General features: G+C 52.7%; 1 protein-coding gene across 1 annotated transcript; it reads left to right on the top strand.

Moving 5' to 3' along the window:
• The first annotated feature begins 12,724 nt into the window (after nucleotides 1-12,724).
• On the top strand, nucleotides 12,725-13,372 carry LOC136547917 (uncharacterized). The gene has a single exon (XM_066539602.1). The coding sequence runs from the start codon at nucleotides 12,725-12,727 to the stop codon at nucleotides 13,370-13,372; it is 648 nt and encodes a 215-aa protein (XP_066395699.1).
• The last annotated feature ends 1,947 nt before the right edge of the window (nucleotides 13,373-15,319 follow it).

Below are 15,319 nucleotides of genomic sequence, written 5' to 3'. Positions count from 1 at the left end.
CTTGTAATTTTCGAAAACTGGTAGTCAGTAGTCTCCATCAGATCTTCCACTTTATTTCCATGCATGCCTCCGCATGTTCTCTTCGTTGACTAGCTCGGGGTCTAGCAAAGACATATGAGCGACACTTTGTTTTGAAGCAATGTTTTGCTACGCACCTACATAATTCATGGGAATATGTAGTCGTTAACTATTTAGTGTATCGAAGAGAGTAGTTAATTATAATATCGTGCGAGTAGGAGTACTTACATAGTCCACAGCGTCAACATATGTGTATCGGAGATCGCGTCTCTAGGAATAGCTGAAACAAGTGATCCCTAGCTGACAAAGTGCTTCTCTTCATTAGGATAATGGAAAAACATACGGCGGAGTAGATAATATATTCAAAACCCGCCTACGCCCATCTCAAGTGCTTGGGCCATGTAATAATCATGCAAGTCACGCATATATGTTGTCAAATTTTTATACTCCTCGTCATCCACCAAGAAATTGCCTCTTTGAAACTGCATTACCGGTCTTCCCGTTTTATATAGTGAATCATAGTAGATGTTCACGGCATCATCCCTACTTAATCTAGGGTTTTCTTCGACAATCTTGTTTATCTTCCTTTGATCTTCATGATGTATTTCTTCGACTCTTAATTGATTGTGCTTACTCTCTATTTGCCTATTGAATTCGAACTTCACCCTCCACTTAGGCAGTGAGGCAAATAGATTCCAAAATCTAACTTTGTCTTCCTTGGAGGCTACTTCTGGCTTTTGTTGGTTCATCAAGTTTGTAACGCTGCCACTCATCGTCCTTTTCTTTTTTTGTTGGTCCACTTTGGGAGCATTAGCGACCGAATCCAAGGACCTTTTCTGCAACTCTGAGGATGCCTTAGATCTTGTTTTGGGCTGTGTGGGGGTATGACCCCCGGTACCTGCAAGGCTCCACGTGGGCCGAACTGCAAAGGGAGGCCCAGCCCACAAGACTATGCTTGGGTCGCACCATTGGTTGAGGCCTAGCTCGCAAGAGAACGCCACGCGAAGTATGCCGCAAGACGACGTGCTTCACAAGGCAATGTGAAGAGCCTCGGTGATCTATGAAATCTACTCGAATATGATAGATATTGTACGATCTGTAACTTCCTATCTTGTAAATCGATCAGAATGGAAATAACTGATCTGTAACCCTACCCCCAAGTTATATAAGGCGGGTAGGGACCCTCCTTTGTTTTCATCTGAACACACGCAATATAATCCACAAAGACACAGGACGTAGGGTGCTATGTCAAGCCGATAGCCCGAACCTGTCTAATCGTTGTCTCTTGCGTTCTGTGTCACCGTCCGGTTCCCTCACGCGCACCTCTACCGATTCATTTACTCCTGTGGATACACCCCTCGGTGACTGCCGACCAAATTTCATCGGTAGTGGTGCGTCAGGTAGGGGGTATGCGTGCTAAATCTATGGCGAACCAGATGGTCACCTTCCCAACCTCCATGGCCCCCCTCGAGCTGGGCCAGATCTTCATAGTCGGATCCATGACCTGGGTCATCGGCCCCGACGGCAGCGGGGAGATCGTGGAGGCGGTGCAGGACCACCCTACGCCGATCACGCTGACACCAGCAATGACATCTCCGGTCTCGACGCCACATCACTAGATCAGGAGATCCATCAGCAACGATGACCTAATTGCATCCATCAATTGGGTCACAGATCGCCTAACAGAATGCCAGCTCCTCATGGATTCAGTCCTAGATCGATCTAGAGCGAGCGACGATTTTCCTGTGCTCCAAGATCATCAAGCCACAGTGACCAAGCAACCTACTCGGCCACACCGCACAAGGCGGATAGATTCCGATCTGGTGATCACGGCTACTCCAGAAGGGCGCATGGTCCTGCGTCGACCACTTCCCGCCACCGGCCTTCGCTTGGATGACTATGAAGCCCCGATGGAGAACCCGTTGAGGCCCTACCCCAATAATAGTTCTTGTCAATGGCAGTGACCGAAACAGTCACATTAAGTGACAATGACTGAAACAGAGCACCACAAGTAGCAATTGTATAAGAGACTCACAACGGCTTCCTCAGGTAACTTGATTGATTACTCCATCATCATTGACGCTTGCAATCTGGTGGTAGCATGATCTCTGAGAAAATAAAATATACCAACACTTATGAAGAGGCTAAAAAAATCAGACATATGATGTATGAAATTTGATGGTTACAGGATTGAGTTTCGAAACAAATGATTTGGATTGGCCAAAAAGGTCAGAACACAATAGAGTTCAAGTGCCTAACTGCCTACCGAAAACAAGTGGGGTGAAACATGCTGCATATGAGATTGCATTCTCACACAATCCATATTACTATCCACATTCTTTTTTGCGAACCATATTCACACACTGGACCAACATTTTTGCAAAAAATAATAATGACACACACTACGGGATACAGTCGTTTCGCCGAGTGCCACGGGCACTCGGCAATGGCCCAAAAACACTCGGCAACTGCTTTGCTGAGTGTAACACTCGGCATACAACACACGACATCTTTTTGTTGGCAAACAGCTATTTGCCGAGTGCTTTTTGTCGGACACTCAGCAAAGCCTTTGCCGAGTGCCGGAAAAGCACCCGGCAAAGATTTACACTCGGCAAAATGAAAATGCGAAAAAAACCCAAAAATAATAGCAAAATTTTTTTTTCAGGGGAGGCCGCCACCGGCCAGCGCCCGTCCGTCTCCATCGTAGTCGCTGCATTTTTTCGCGCTCAATTCATGGCTAACGCGGCCGGCGAGATTCGAACTCGCGACCTCTCCCTCGCATGTCTGCTGCTCTACCACTGCACTACACTGTCACTTGTGTCTAGATTCCGTTATCTATCCTCATATATTATACTAAAACTGAGAGTAAATTGCTTGTTTGAGGCTCTAAACGAATTCAAATCAAAAAGTGGTCAACTACAAAGTTTCATAACTTTTCGAGATCTACAATTTTCATTTAGGAAGTTTTTCCATCCGAGATCGTTTGAAAAATTCGAATTTCAAATTTGAGAGATTCAAACGTAGTTTTGCATGATAAGATGATTTCAAATAAAAAAGTTGTCAACTACATAGTTTCATAACTTTTCGAGATCTACAATTTTTATTTAGGAAGTTTTTCCATCCGAGGTCGTTTGAAAAATTCGAATTTCAAATTTGAGTGATTCAAACGTAGTTTTGCATGATAAGATAATTTCAAATCAAAAAGTTGTCAACTACATAGTTTCATAACTTTTCGAGATCTACAATTTTCATTTAGGAAGTTTTTCCATCCGAGGTCGTTTGAAAAATTCGAATTTCAAATTTGAGAGATTCAAACGTAGTTTTGCATGATAAGATGATTTCAAATCAAAAAGTTGTCAACTACATAGTTTCATAACTTTTGGAGATCTACAATTTTGATTTAGGAAGTTTTTCCATCTGAAGTCTTTTGAAAAATTCAAATTTTAAAATTTTCAAATTCAAACGTCGTTTTTTGCATGACAAGATGATATCAAATCAAAATGTTGCCAACTACAAAATTTCAAAACTTCTCAAGATCTACAAAGTTTATTTTGGTCATTTATTCATCCGACATAGTGGTAGTAACATTGTTCACAAATCTTATATATCTCTCTTCTACTTTCATTAAACTAATATGAGAGATGTAGATTTTATGAACAACGTTATTGTCGCTTTGTCAAATGAAGAAATGACCAAAATAAACTTTGTAGATCTTGAGAAGTAATACAACTTTGTAGTTGAAAAGTTTTCATTTGAATTCATTTAGGGCCTAAAAAATTGCTTTGAAAAACTGATTTACCGAGGGCCAAAACAAATGCACACGGCAAAATGCCTCTTTGCCGAGTGCCAAAACAAAGGCACTCGGCAAAATCCGTCTTTGCCGAGTGCCCAAAAAAAGGCACTCGGCAAAGACGCATTTTGCCGTGTGCCGAAAAATAGCACTCGCCAAAATACATCTTTGCCGAGTGCCAGAAAAAAGGCACTCGGCAAAGACGCATTTTGTCGAGTGTTTTTTTTGCCGAGTGCCGGAGGATTTGCCAACTGTCGGTACAGAAAGTGACCAACTAGTGAATATTTGTAGTTTTGTTGTACGTTGTGATCGGAGGTGGCCTAGCACTCAATGACACAGGATATATACTGGTTCAGGCAACGTGCCCTACGTCCAGTCTGGGTCGGTCGGTGACTTTATTCCGGAGCCTAGGTGCTCGAAGTCTGTAGTGGTGTTACAAACGAGAAGGAGAAATGAGGGGTGTACGAGACGCCCAGCCGGGTCCGATCGAAAGGGCCGAGGGCGACCGGAACTCCGCTATGAGCTAGGTGTTCAAGCGCGTGCTTGAGGGGTTGCGAGCTATCGATCTAGTGAATCTAAACTTCAAGAAGATGGTCCCCCTCCGTTGGAGGGAGAGCATCCCCTTTTATAGATAAAGGGGATGGCTTTACAAGTGAGAGGGAGATAGTACGGATGTTTCTAAGCCTTGTTGCCTACGCCGACGAGGGTAGCGATGATGGTAGGCGGCCACAATACTGTTGATGCCGCTGTAGAATGTCAGGTGCACATGGGAGGTTGTGTTGGCTTCTTCCGGAAGGGTGGATGTTGGTACCTGCAAAATACTGTTGGTGTGTGAGATGCCCTACCACGTGTACCAGGTATGGTGAATCCTGGCGCCCACTACCGATGCCCAGAGGCATGTGGGGGGCTTTTTGTCATACGAGAGTCCAACGACGCCTACAATACTGTAGACTCAAATGTCGGCGCCTACAATACTGCTTGTGTCAAGGCTATCGTGGTGCTCTGTTTCTGTAGGCGTACAGGGTATGGTCCCAGTATCATGGTTTGACTTAGGGCGCTGCGTTCTCCGTTCGCCCCTGGTTCCTTCCGAGCGGGCGTCCTCGGTCGGATGGCTCCAGTTGGCCCTGGCCGCGCCAGACGGAGAAGAGCGGTACGTAGGCTTCCTACGGGTCCCCGGTCGGAGTCGCGGGGTCGGAGTAGGAAGCATCGTTTTGGCCTAGGCCATCCGATTAGAGAGACCACCTGGAGGCGACTGGTGCCCGAAGCGAGCGCTCTGGTCGGAGGTGGGCCAAAGAAGTTGATGAGCGGGCGTTCGTTCTTTCGGGCAGACCTTCCGGTCGACAACCGGACAGTCCTTCCGGCCCGTTGTATTTTTAGGCCTTCGGGCCGGCCCATGAACAACATGTACTTTTCTTGGGCCGAGCCCTGGCATGGAAGCTGGTCCCCGAGGGACCCCGGGTTTGGGAACCCGACAGGAGCCCCCGAGCCCCCGGGCAATTCGAGCAGAATCGTCTGAGGGATTTTTTGTCTTGCCGGCGGGTGCGCGCGAGCGCACCTGCGGGTGTAGCCCCCGAGCCCTCGGGCGGTTCGGGCAGAACCGGCTGGGGGGGTTTTCTATGTTGTCAGCGGGAGAGGTTTTTTTGCGTTGTGTCGGCGAGTGCGCGCGAGCGCACCCGTGGGTGTAGCCCCCGAGCCCCCGGGTGGTTTGGGTAGAACCGGCTGGGGGGTGTTGCTTCGGTGGACGTGTGTGTATGTTTAGTTTTGAGATGATTTTTGTTTAACCCGGGCGTCGTTGTGCAGCCGAGGCATTTTTTTAGGTGCAGGGTTCAGATAGATCTTACTGATCCGGGTGTCGGTGCGTGCCGCGGAGCAGGTGTGAAGGTTAGTTTGGCACAAGAAAAAACCCTGGCATTGGTGCGCGCCACAGATGGAGATAGCCTGGTTCGGGTGCGACAGAGCTCACTGATCTTTGGCGTCGATGCGCGCTATGGGATCGGGCGAGGTGGAGCCGCGGACGGACCCAGGCGTCGGTGCGCGCCGTGGATCGAGAGAGTTAGTTTAGTTAGTTCAGGAATTGTACGAGCTAGAGCTCGCGGATCCTTAGAGCGCAGTCGGAAGTGAAGCCGTTACACGAGTTTAGGAGTCGCGGTCCCAGGTTTTATTGGAGCGCAGTGAAGCCATCTGAAGCCGTTACGTGAGTTTAGGAGTCGCGGTCCCAGGAGCCGTAACCGGATGTCATAGATCCTGTCGATACAAGTTCGGAGTCGTGGTCCCAAGAGCCATAGCTGGATGTCATATATCCTGTCGATGCGAGTTCAGAGTCGTGGTCCCAAGTTTTTTTGGAGCGCAGTCAGAAGTGAAGCCGTTTTGAAGCCAAAGCGTAGTTAGTTTGGTTAAACAAAAATCGTCTCAAAACTAAAACACACGTCCACCGAAGCAACACCCCCCGGCCGGTTCTACCCGAACCACCCGGTGGCTCGGGGGCTACACCCGCGGGTGCGCACGAGCGCACCCGCCAACACAACGCAAAAAACCTCTGCCGTTGACAACACAGAAAACCCCCTAGTTGGTTCTGCCCGAACCACCTGGTGGCTCGGGGGCGACGCCTGCGGGTGCGCTCGCGCGCACCCACTGGCAACATAGAAAACCCCCCAGTTGGTTCTGCCCGAACCGCCCGGGGGCTACACCCGCGGGTACGCTCGCACGTACCTGCCGGCAACACAGAAAACCCTCCAGTCGGTTCTGCCCGAACCGCCCGGGGGCTACACCCACGGGTGCGCTCGTGCGCACCCACCGGCAGGACAAAAAATCCCCAGGATGATTCTGCTCGAATCGCCCGGGGGCTCGGGGGCTCCTGTCGGGTTCACAAACCTAGGGTCCCTCGGGGACTGGCTTCCACGTCAGGGCTCGGCCCACGAAAACAACATGTTGTTCATGGGCCGGCCCGAAGGTCTAAAAATACGATGGGCTAGAAGGACAGTCCGGTCGCCGACCGAAAGGTCTGCCCGAAAGAACGCCCTCTCATCAACATATTCGGTCCACTTTCGACCGGAGCGCTCGCCTCGGGCACCAGCCGCCTCTAGGTGGTCTCTTCAATCGGAAGGCCGGGCCTAAAACGCTGCTTCCTACTCCAACCCCATGACTTTGACCGGGGAACTGTAGGAAGCCTACGTACCGCTCTTCTCCGACTGGCGCGGCCTGGGCTGACCGGAGCCATCCGACCGGGGACGCCCGCTCGGAAGGGACTAGGGGCGAATAGAGAACGCAGCGCACTAAGTCAAACCATGATTCTGGGACCATACCCTATACGCCTGCAGAAACAGTGCTCCATGACCGCCCTGACACAAGCAGTATTGTAGACGCCGACATTTGTGTCTATAGTATTGTAGGCGTCGCTGGAGTCCCGTACGGCAAAAAGTCCCCCACATGCCTCTGGGCATCGGTAGTGGGCGCCAGGATTCACCATACCTGGTACACGTGGTAGGGCTCCTCACACACCAACAGTATTTTGTAGGTACCAACATCCACCCTTCCTGAAGAAGCCAACACAACCTCCCATGTGCACCTGACATTCTACTCGGAGTCGCGGGGTCGGAGTAGGAAGCATCGTTTTGGCCTAGGCCATCCGATCGGAGAGACCGCCTGGAGGCGGTAGGTGCCCAAAGCGAGCGCTCCAGTTGGAGGTGGGCCGAAGAAGTTGATGAGCGGGCGTTCGTTCTTTCGAGCAGACCTTCCGATCGGCAACTGAACTGCCCTTCCAGCCCATCGTGTTTTTAGACCTTCGGGCCAGCCCATGAACAACATGCTATTTTCTTGGGCCGAGCCCTGGCGTGGAAGCCGGTCCCCGAGGGACCCCGGGTTTGGGAACCCGACAGGAGCCCCCGAGCCCTCGGGTGATTCGAGTAGAATCGTCTGGGGGATTTTTTGTCTTGCTGGCCGGTGCGCGCGAGCGCACCCGCTGGTGTAGCCCCCGAGCCCCCGGGTGGTTCGAACAGAACCGGCTGGGGGGTGTTGGTTCGGTGGATGTGTGTGTATGTTTAGTTTTGAGACAATTTTTGTTTAACCCAGGCGTCGTTGTGCAGCCGAGGCATTTTTTAGGTGCAGGGTTGAGATAGATCTTACTAATCCCGGTGTCGGTGCGTGCCGCGGAGCGGGTGTGAAGGTTAGTTTGGCACAAGGAAAAACCCTGGCGTCGGTGCGCGCCATGGATGGAGATAGCCTAGTTCGAGTGTGACAGAGCTCACTGATCTTTGGTGTCGATGCGCGTTGTGGGATCGAGCGAGGCGGAGCCGCGGACGGACCCAGGCATTGGTGCGCGCCATGGATCGAGAGAGTTGGTTTAGTTAGTTCAGGAATCGTACGAGCCGGAGCTCGCGGATCCTGGGAGCGCAGTCGGAAGTGAAGCCGTTACATGAGTTTAGGAGTCGTGGTCCCAGGTTTTATTGGAGCACGGTGCGGCCCTTTAGTCGCCCTTTATTCGCCCTTTATTTACTACCTCCCACCGATCATCCGGAGGGACTACACCACCCACGCCACGAACACCGTACATTCGGTTCCCCTACGGCTTTGCGTCCTTCGCAGACGCTTACGCTTAGGGGCTCCAAAGAACGCTGGCACCATCCCCCCTCATGTCTGAATTCGTAGGAATGGCAGGTTCCGCTCCTGCCATTTCCCACGGACTCCCAGATAACGAGGGTGAGAGCGATGGCTCCAGCATCGGTGATGTGGTGTTCTGCCACCATCCGTCCCGGGAATGCGCTATGGCGGATGGTCCAGCACAACTGCTGGTGGTTGCCGAGTCCACGCAAACTCACACCCCTCTGGACACGCGCGTGGAGGTCCTCGCATCTGCACAAGCACACACCGAGGAACTACGACAACGACGGCAAAACTCGCCACTTGCACTGGCACGATCGGTGCGGCACATTGCGCCCCATGCGCATGGCCCGGCGGGCGGCGCCTAGGGTCGCGCTCGTCAGGTCCAGCGCGACATTGTGAACGAGGGGAACGATGTCCCATAATTCGCCTGGGCTGGCCAGAATATCGCTACTGCAGCAATGCTTCTCCGTGGTGTTCCCAAGCCCGTCGACCCTCAGGAGCAGGCAGTCTACCGGAACCTCTAGGTTCTAGTAGAGGCTGCCGCCGTCCAACAGGCAGAAAGCTCCGCATCACGACTCCGACCCGTGGCCTCTCTCCCCACCGGGGGGATGGGGACACGCCAGCCAGATCGCTCTGTTCGCTCGCCACTGCAGCCGTTAGGCTCGGCTTAGGGTGCGGCAGCCGTGCCATGGTCCGATCGGGCACCTGCTCCACACCGACCGCTGAGACGCGAGCGGCCCGATCTGCACCAAGATGCTCATAGCGTCATCAGCGACAGGCATCTGGCCCGACATGGCAACGATGTCCGTCATACGGTAGCAGGCAACATGGATCCGGCTGAACCATTGAGGGAAGCAGTCAAACGTGCCCTAGGCGCAGTCGCCGGCTGGACGACTGGAGCCCCAGCCCTAAGGGCCTAGGGCCACGGGCCTTCAGCCGGCGCATCCGGAGAGCACCGTTCCCATAGTGTTTCTGGCCTCCCTCTAACATCACAAAATACACTAGGGAGACTAACCCAGGCATTTGGCTCGAAGACTTTTGGCTCGCCTGTCGAGCCGGAGGAGTGGATGATGACTATTTCATCATCCAATATCTTCCCATTTGCATGGGGGAACATGTTTAGGCATGGCTTGAATTCCTTCCACATGACAGCATCCGCGACTGGGCAGACCTCAAGAGGGTCTTCATCGGGAATTTCCAGGGGACATACGTTCGCCCGGGGAACTCCTGGGACCTCAAGAGCTGTCAGTAGGAGCCCAGCGAGTCCCTGCGGGATTACATCCGTAGGTTCTCTCAATGGTGCAACTCCCTCTCTGATGTCGTCGACGCAGACGTCATCAGCGCATTCCTTTTCGGGACAAACTATGAGTCCTTGATCCATAAGCTTGGCTGCCTAAAACCCCGCACCACCCACGATCTGCTCGACGGTGCCACCAACCACGCCTCTGGCGAGGAGGCGGTCGGGGCAGTCTTCAGCGGAGGCCGGGACAAAGGCAAGCCCAAGCCCACGGATCTTGATGAAGGCCCCTCTACTCAGAGGGGCAAGAAGAACAAGGACCGACGCCAGTCAAACAACACCGCGTTGGTCGCCGTAGCTGATCGCGTGCCCGGGCAGCCCCAACAGGGACTACCTGATCACTTCAACAAACTCATGGATGGTCCATGCCCCAACCATGCCTACCCCATCAAACACCTCTACAAGGAGTGCGAGCTCCTCAAACATTTCCTCCAACAGGCCAGCGGGTCAAAGGAGGGGGACGACAAGGAGCCGACAGCCAAGAGGGGAGGCGCGGGAGGCAAGGACAGAGGCGGTTTCCCGAAACCTGAGGAGTGCATCATAATCTTCGGCGGGTCCGACGCCATCTGGACTAAACGCCAGCATAAGGTACGCTACAGGGAGGCATGTGCCGCTGAGACGGCCGCCCCCTCCTTTCTCAGCTGGTCGGAATCCCCGATCCCCTTTGATCAGAGGGACCATCCCTCCTGCGTAGCAAGACCAGGAAGCTACCCGCTCGTCATTGACCCCATCATCCACAAAAAGTGCCTCACCAAGGTGCTGATGGATGGGGGGAGCGGCCTCAACATCCTGTACATTGACACCCTTGATGTCATGCGCATCCCCTGATCGAAGCTCTGCCCGGCAGGCTCCCCCTTCCACGGGGTAATCTCGGGTGCGCAGGCATACCTGCTCGGACAGATCGACCTGCCCGTCACATTCAGCAGCCGGACCAACTTCCGCTCGGAGGTCCTCACCTTCGAAGTGGTGGACTTTCTAGGGTCCTACACGCCATCTTAGGACGACCATGCTATGCAAGATTCATGGTGATCGCCAACTACACCTACCTCAAGCTGAAGATGCCGGGTCCAAACGGCGTCATCACCGTGAGTAGCGCCTTCTCGCACTCCTTCGCATGCGACCGCGAGAACTATGAGCTCGCCACTGCGGTCGTCAACTCCTCCAAGCTCCTGTAGCTTGGGGAGTCATCAACCCTAGCAGTCCTAGACTACAACAAAACGACCTCCTCGACGGCCTTCTGCCCACTCGAGGAAACCAAGGCGGTGGGTGTCGACCCCACCGACTTAGCCAAAACGGTGCGAATCGGGACCCAACTTCCGGCCAAATAGGAATGCGAGCTCGTCGACTTCCCACGCGACAATCATGATGTCTTCGCATGGCAGCCCTCTGACATGCCGAGGATACCATGGGGGGTTGCTGAGCACGCACTATGCCTTATCCTGGGCTCGAAGCCTGCCAAGCAACGCCTACATCGTTTCGACGATGAGAGGTGCAAGGCCATAGGCAAAGAGATCGCCAAGCTCCTAGCAGCCAGATTCATCAGGGAGGTTTTCCACTCTGACTGGCTCGCCAATCCCGTCCTAGTCAGGAAAAAGACCAAGAAGTGGAGAATGTGCGTCGATTACACCGAACTTAATAAAGTGTGTCCGAAGGATCACTTTCCTTTACCACGCATGGACCAGATAATCTACTCCACCTCGGGTTGCGAGATCCTCTCCTTTTTGGATGCCTACTCAGGCTATCACCAGATCGCGATGAAAGATTCCGATCAGCTCGCAACCTCATTCATCACCCCTTATGGTTCGTACTGCTATGTCACCATGCCTTTCAGTCTAAAGAATGCTGGCGCCACCTACCAAAGGTGCATGCAGCAATGCTTTGCCGACCAAATCGACCCGCCTGATCAGCCCGATCAGGCTGAACGGCCGAAACCAACAATCACCGTCTATGTTGATGACATAGTGGTCAAAACGGCTCGAGCTTATGACCTAATCACCAACTTGGCCACAACGTTCACGAACCTCCGAAGGTTCAACATCAAGCTAAATCCCGAAAAATGTGTTTTTGGGGCCCCAAAGGGGAAGCTGCTTGGATACATCATGTTCGAACGTGGCATCGAGGCCAACCCTGAAAAGATTGCAGCCATCTCCAACATGGGCCCCATACGCAACGTAAAGGGCGTACAAAGGCTCACCGGTTGCTTGGTGGCCCTTAGTCGCTTCATCTCCCGGCTCGGCGAATGGGGGATGCCACTCTATAAGCTCCTCAAAAAGACAGACGCCTTCATCTAGACTGAGGAAGCCCAATAGGCTCTCGAAAGCCTCAAAACATCCCTGACTTCAACCCCGATCCTCGTCGCTCCTGAACGGGGAGAACCCCTCCTCCTTCACATCGCGGCAAGTAACCATGTGGTGAGTGCTGCCCTGGTCATCGAAAGGGAGGAACCGGGACACCAGCTCAAGGTACAGCGACCCGTATACTTCGTCGGAGAAGTACTTACCGACCCCAAGGTACCCCTAGGTGCAGAAACTCCTATACGCCATGCTAATGGCCACTAGGAAGCTCCTACACTACTTCACCGACCACAAAGTCACAGTCGTCACTTCATACCCACTCGGAGACATCATCCGCAATCGTGACGCCGTGGGACGAATCTCTAAGTGGGCCCTTGAACTCATGGGCCATGACATTAGGTATACCCCCCGCACCGCAATTAAATCTCAGGCTCTCATGGATTTCATCGCCGAATGGATGAGGTCCAGCTACCGACCCCGGACGTCTCCCACAAGTACTGGACAATGTACTTCGACGGGTCCGTAAAGGTGCCTGGCTCGGGGGCTGGAGTGGTTCTTATCTCCCTAGACGGGAGTAGGCTCCGCTATGCCATCTGCCTCCACTTTTCAGCTTCAAACAACACCACAGAATATGAGGCCCTTATCAACGGGCTACGCATCGCCATCGAGCTTGGTGCTACGTGACTCTACGTCCGCGGCGACTCAGAACTAGTCATTGATCAGGTCATGAAGGAGTCCTCCTACAGAAGCCCCCTCATGACAACATATTGCCAAGAGGTGCGTAAGCTCGAGGACAAATTCCAGGGAATCGAATTGCATCACGTCCCTCGAAGGGACAACGCCGCCGCCGATTTTCTCGCAAAACTAGCCGCCAGGCGGGATCCATCCCCGAGTGGGGTCTTCATCAACGACGTCCACGAACCGTCCGCCCGTGTCCTAGAAGATCCAACCCAGACACAATCCAACAGCCAGCCGGCGGTCAAAGGCTCCGATCCCGACACCCAGTCGACGCTCGGGGGCTCTAACCCCAACGCTGATCCGGCAGTCAGGGGCTTCGATCCCAGCACCTCTATAACGACATCATCCATGGACGTCGCCATAGTGGCACTCGATCAAACCGACTGGCGAATACCGCTACTCGCCTACCTCCTCGAGGAGGTTCTCCCACCTGAAAGAACTAAAGTCCAACGAATCGCTCGACGCGCCAAGACCTTCATCGTGCTCGGTGATGAACTCTACAAACGGAGTCCGTTAGGAGTGCTCATGAAGTGCATCCCTGCCAGCCAGGGGAAGCAGATCCTCCTCAAGGTCCATGCCAGGATCTGCAGGCATCATGCGGCCCCAAGGTCCCTGGTCAGAAAAACCTTTCGCTAAGGATTTTACTGGCCCACCGCGCTATGAGATGTAGAAGAGGTCATTCGCAGGTGCGAAGGAGGCTAGTTCTACGCTCGGTAAACCCATTTACCGGCGCAAGAGCTCCAAACCATCCCAATCACCTAGTCATTCGCGGTCTAGGGTCTCGACATGGTAGGACCCCTCAAGAAGGGCCCGAGTGGGTTCACTCACCTACTCGTAGCAGTCGATAAGTTTACCAAATGGATAGAGGCCAAGCCCATCACCAATCTCCGCTCGGAAGAGGCGGTCAAATTCTTCCTCGACATCATCTACCGATTCGGCGTTCCTAACTATATTATCACTGACCACGGGACCAACTTCACCGGGAAGAAATTCCTAGACTTCAATGATGGATACGACATTAGAATCGACTAGGATTTGGTCAGACATCCATGAACTAACGGTCAGGTCGAACGCGCCAATGGCATGGTCCTCCAAGGAGTCAAGTCATGCATCTTCGACCGACTCAACAAACACACCGGGCGATGGGTTGCAGAGGTCCCAGCGATCCTCTGGAGCCTAAGAACGACCCCAAACCGATCCATGGGATTCACACCTTTCTTCCTGGCTTACGGAGCAGAAGCCGTGTTGCCCTCCGACCTCGACCACGACTCACCAAGAGTAAAAGCTTTCGACCATGACCGAGCCACGGAGGCTCAACAAGACACAGCCGACCTACTCGAAGAGGCATGTGAGACAACCGTCATCCGCTTCGCTCGCTATCAACAAACCCTTCATAGGTACCACGAAAGGAAGATCAGAGGAAGGATTCTCAAAGTCAGCGATCTCATGCTCTGAAGGACCCAATCGACAAAGGAAAAACACAAGCTCTCTCCACCCTGGGAAGGACCCTATACGGTAACCGAAGTAATCCGATCGGGCACCTACCGACTGGAGGACAACAATGGCAATGTTCTCAACAACACTTGGAACATTGAACAGCTACGTTGTTTTTTCCCTTAAATTTGGTCTAAATACTTTCGCTTAAAACACATGCTCCTGTAAGAGCGCCCCCGCCCGAACACTTTCAACCCGGGTCGCTCGGGGGCTCCATAAGTGTACAAATATCGAGTATTTCCTATCTTTCTCTTTACTATCACATGGTATACAACTTTCTCCCCAAACGGAAACACATTCCATTCCTTTGATTACCTTACGTAACCCTGTTCTTACTCCTAGACCAAACGCACCCCGCCTTTCCCTACGGATACAAACAACCGAGCCCCGTGGGCCACGCCCTGGGCTCCCAAGATCGCACCTTACGGGACAAACGGGCAGGTATGAGAAAGAAAGGATAAAAATAAAGGTTATGCTAGAACAAAAACAAGGAAATAGATATGATGGTTTCATCACAGGGGCAGTGCGGTTGTATTCATTGATACAAAGAAACTATTTACACGGGGACTTACCCACAAAACTTAACTATTACATTTCCTACTACTACGAATACTACTGCAGCCGCTCAAACGACATCGCCTGGAAGCCAAAGAAGAAACCGGATGCAACCACCAGGGACCCGCCCGCTCTGCTCCTCTGACTTCGGTGAACGCAATAGATACCTCCAGGGCGCCACACCTATAGATGCTCAATAGAAGAACATAGAGCGCCTGACCTTCTCATGCAGCCGAGGCAGCTCCTGGGTGGGGGCGTCACTTCCGAGGTATGGTCGCCATAACTGGAAGAAATCTCATTAAACTTTATGAACTGGCCGACTTGAGCAGCTGTAGGCACGGAACCCTCCACCGGCACAATCATGAGTAACTTCCCCTCCGATGAAGCTTGCCCGGAGAAGATCCACCAAAGAAAATCTACACGTGGCTCCATCCTGAAGAAAAGCCTCGCAGATCAGATCCAGCAGCACCTCTAGACCGACATCACGCTCCGGGTTCACAAAAGGATCTATAAGTCCTCCCCCTCGCCCTCTCT

This window comes from Miscanthus floridulus, chromosome 4, assembly GCF_019320115.1.
Source record: "Miscanthus floridulus cultivar M001 chromosome 4, ASM1932011v1, whole genome shotgun sequence".
Lineage (NCBI taxonomy): Eukaryota > Viridiplantae > Streptophyta > Magnoliopsida > Poales > Poaceae > Miscanthus > Miscanthus floridulus.
This window is presented reverse-complemented; position numbering and strand designations above follow the sequence as displayed.

Bases quoted from the DNA above. Each gene is read 5' to 3' on its own strand.
- LOC136547917 (XM_066539602.1), top strand. From the start codon at position 12,725: ATGAAGGAGTCCTCCTACAGAAGCCCCCTCATGACAACATATTGCCAA.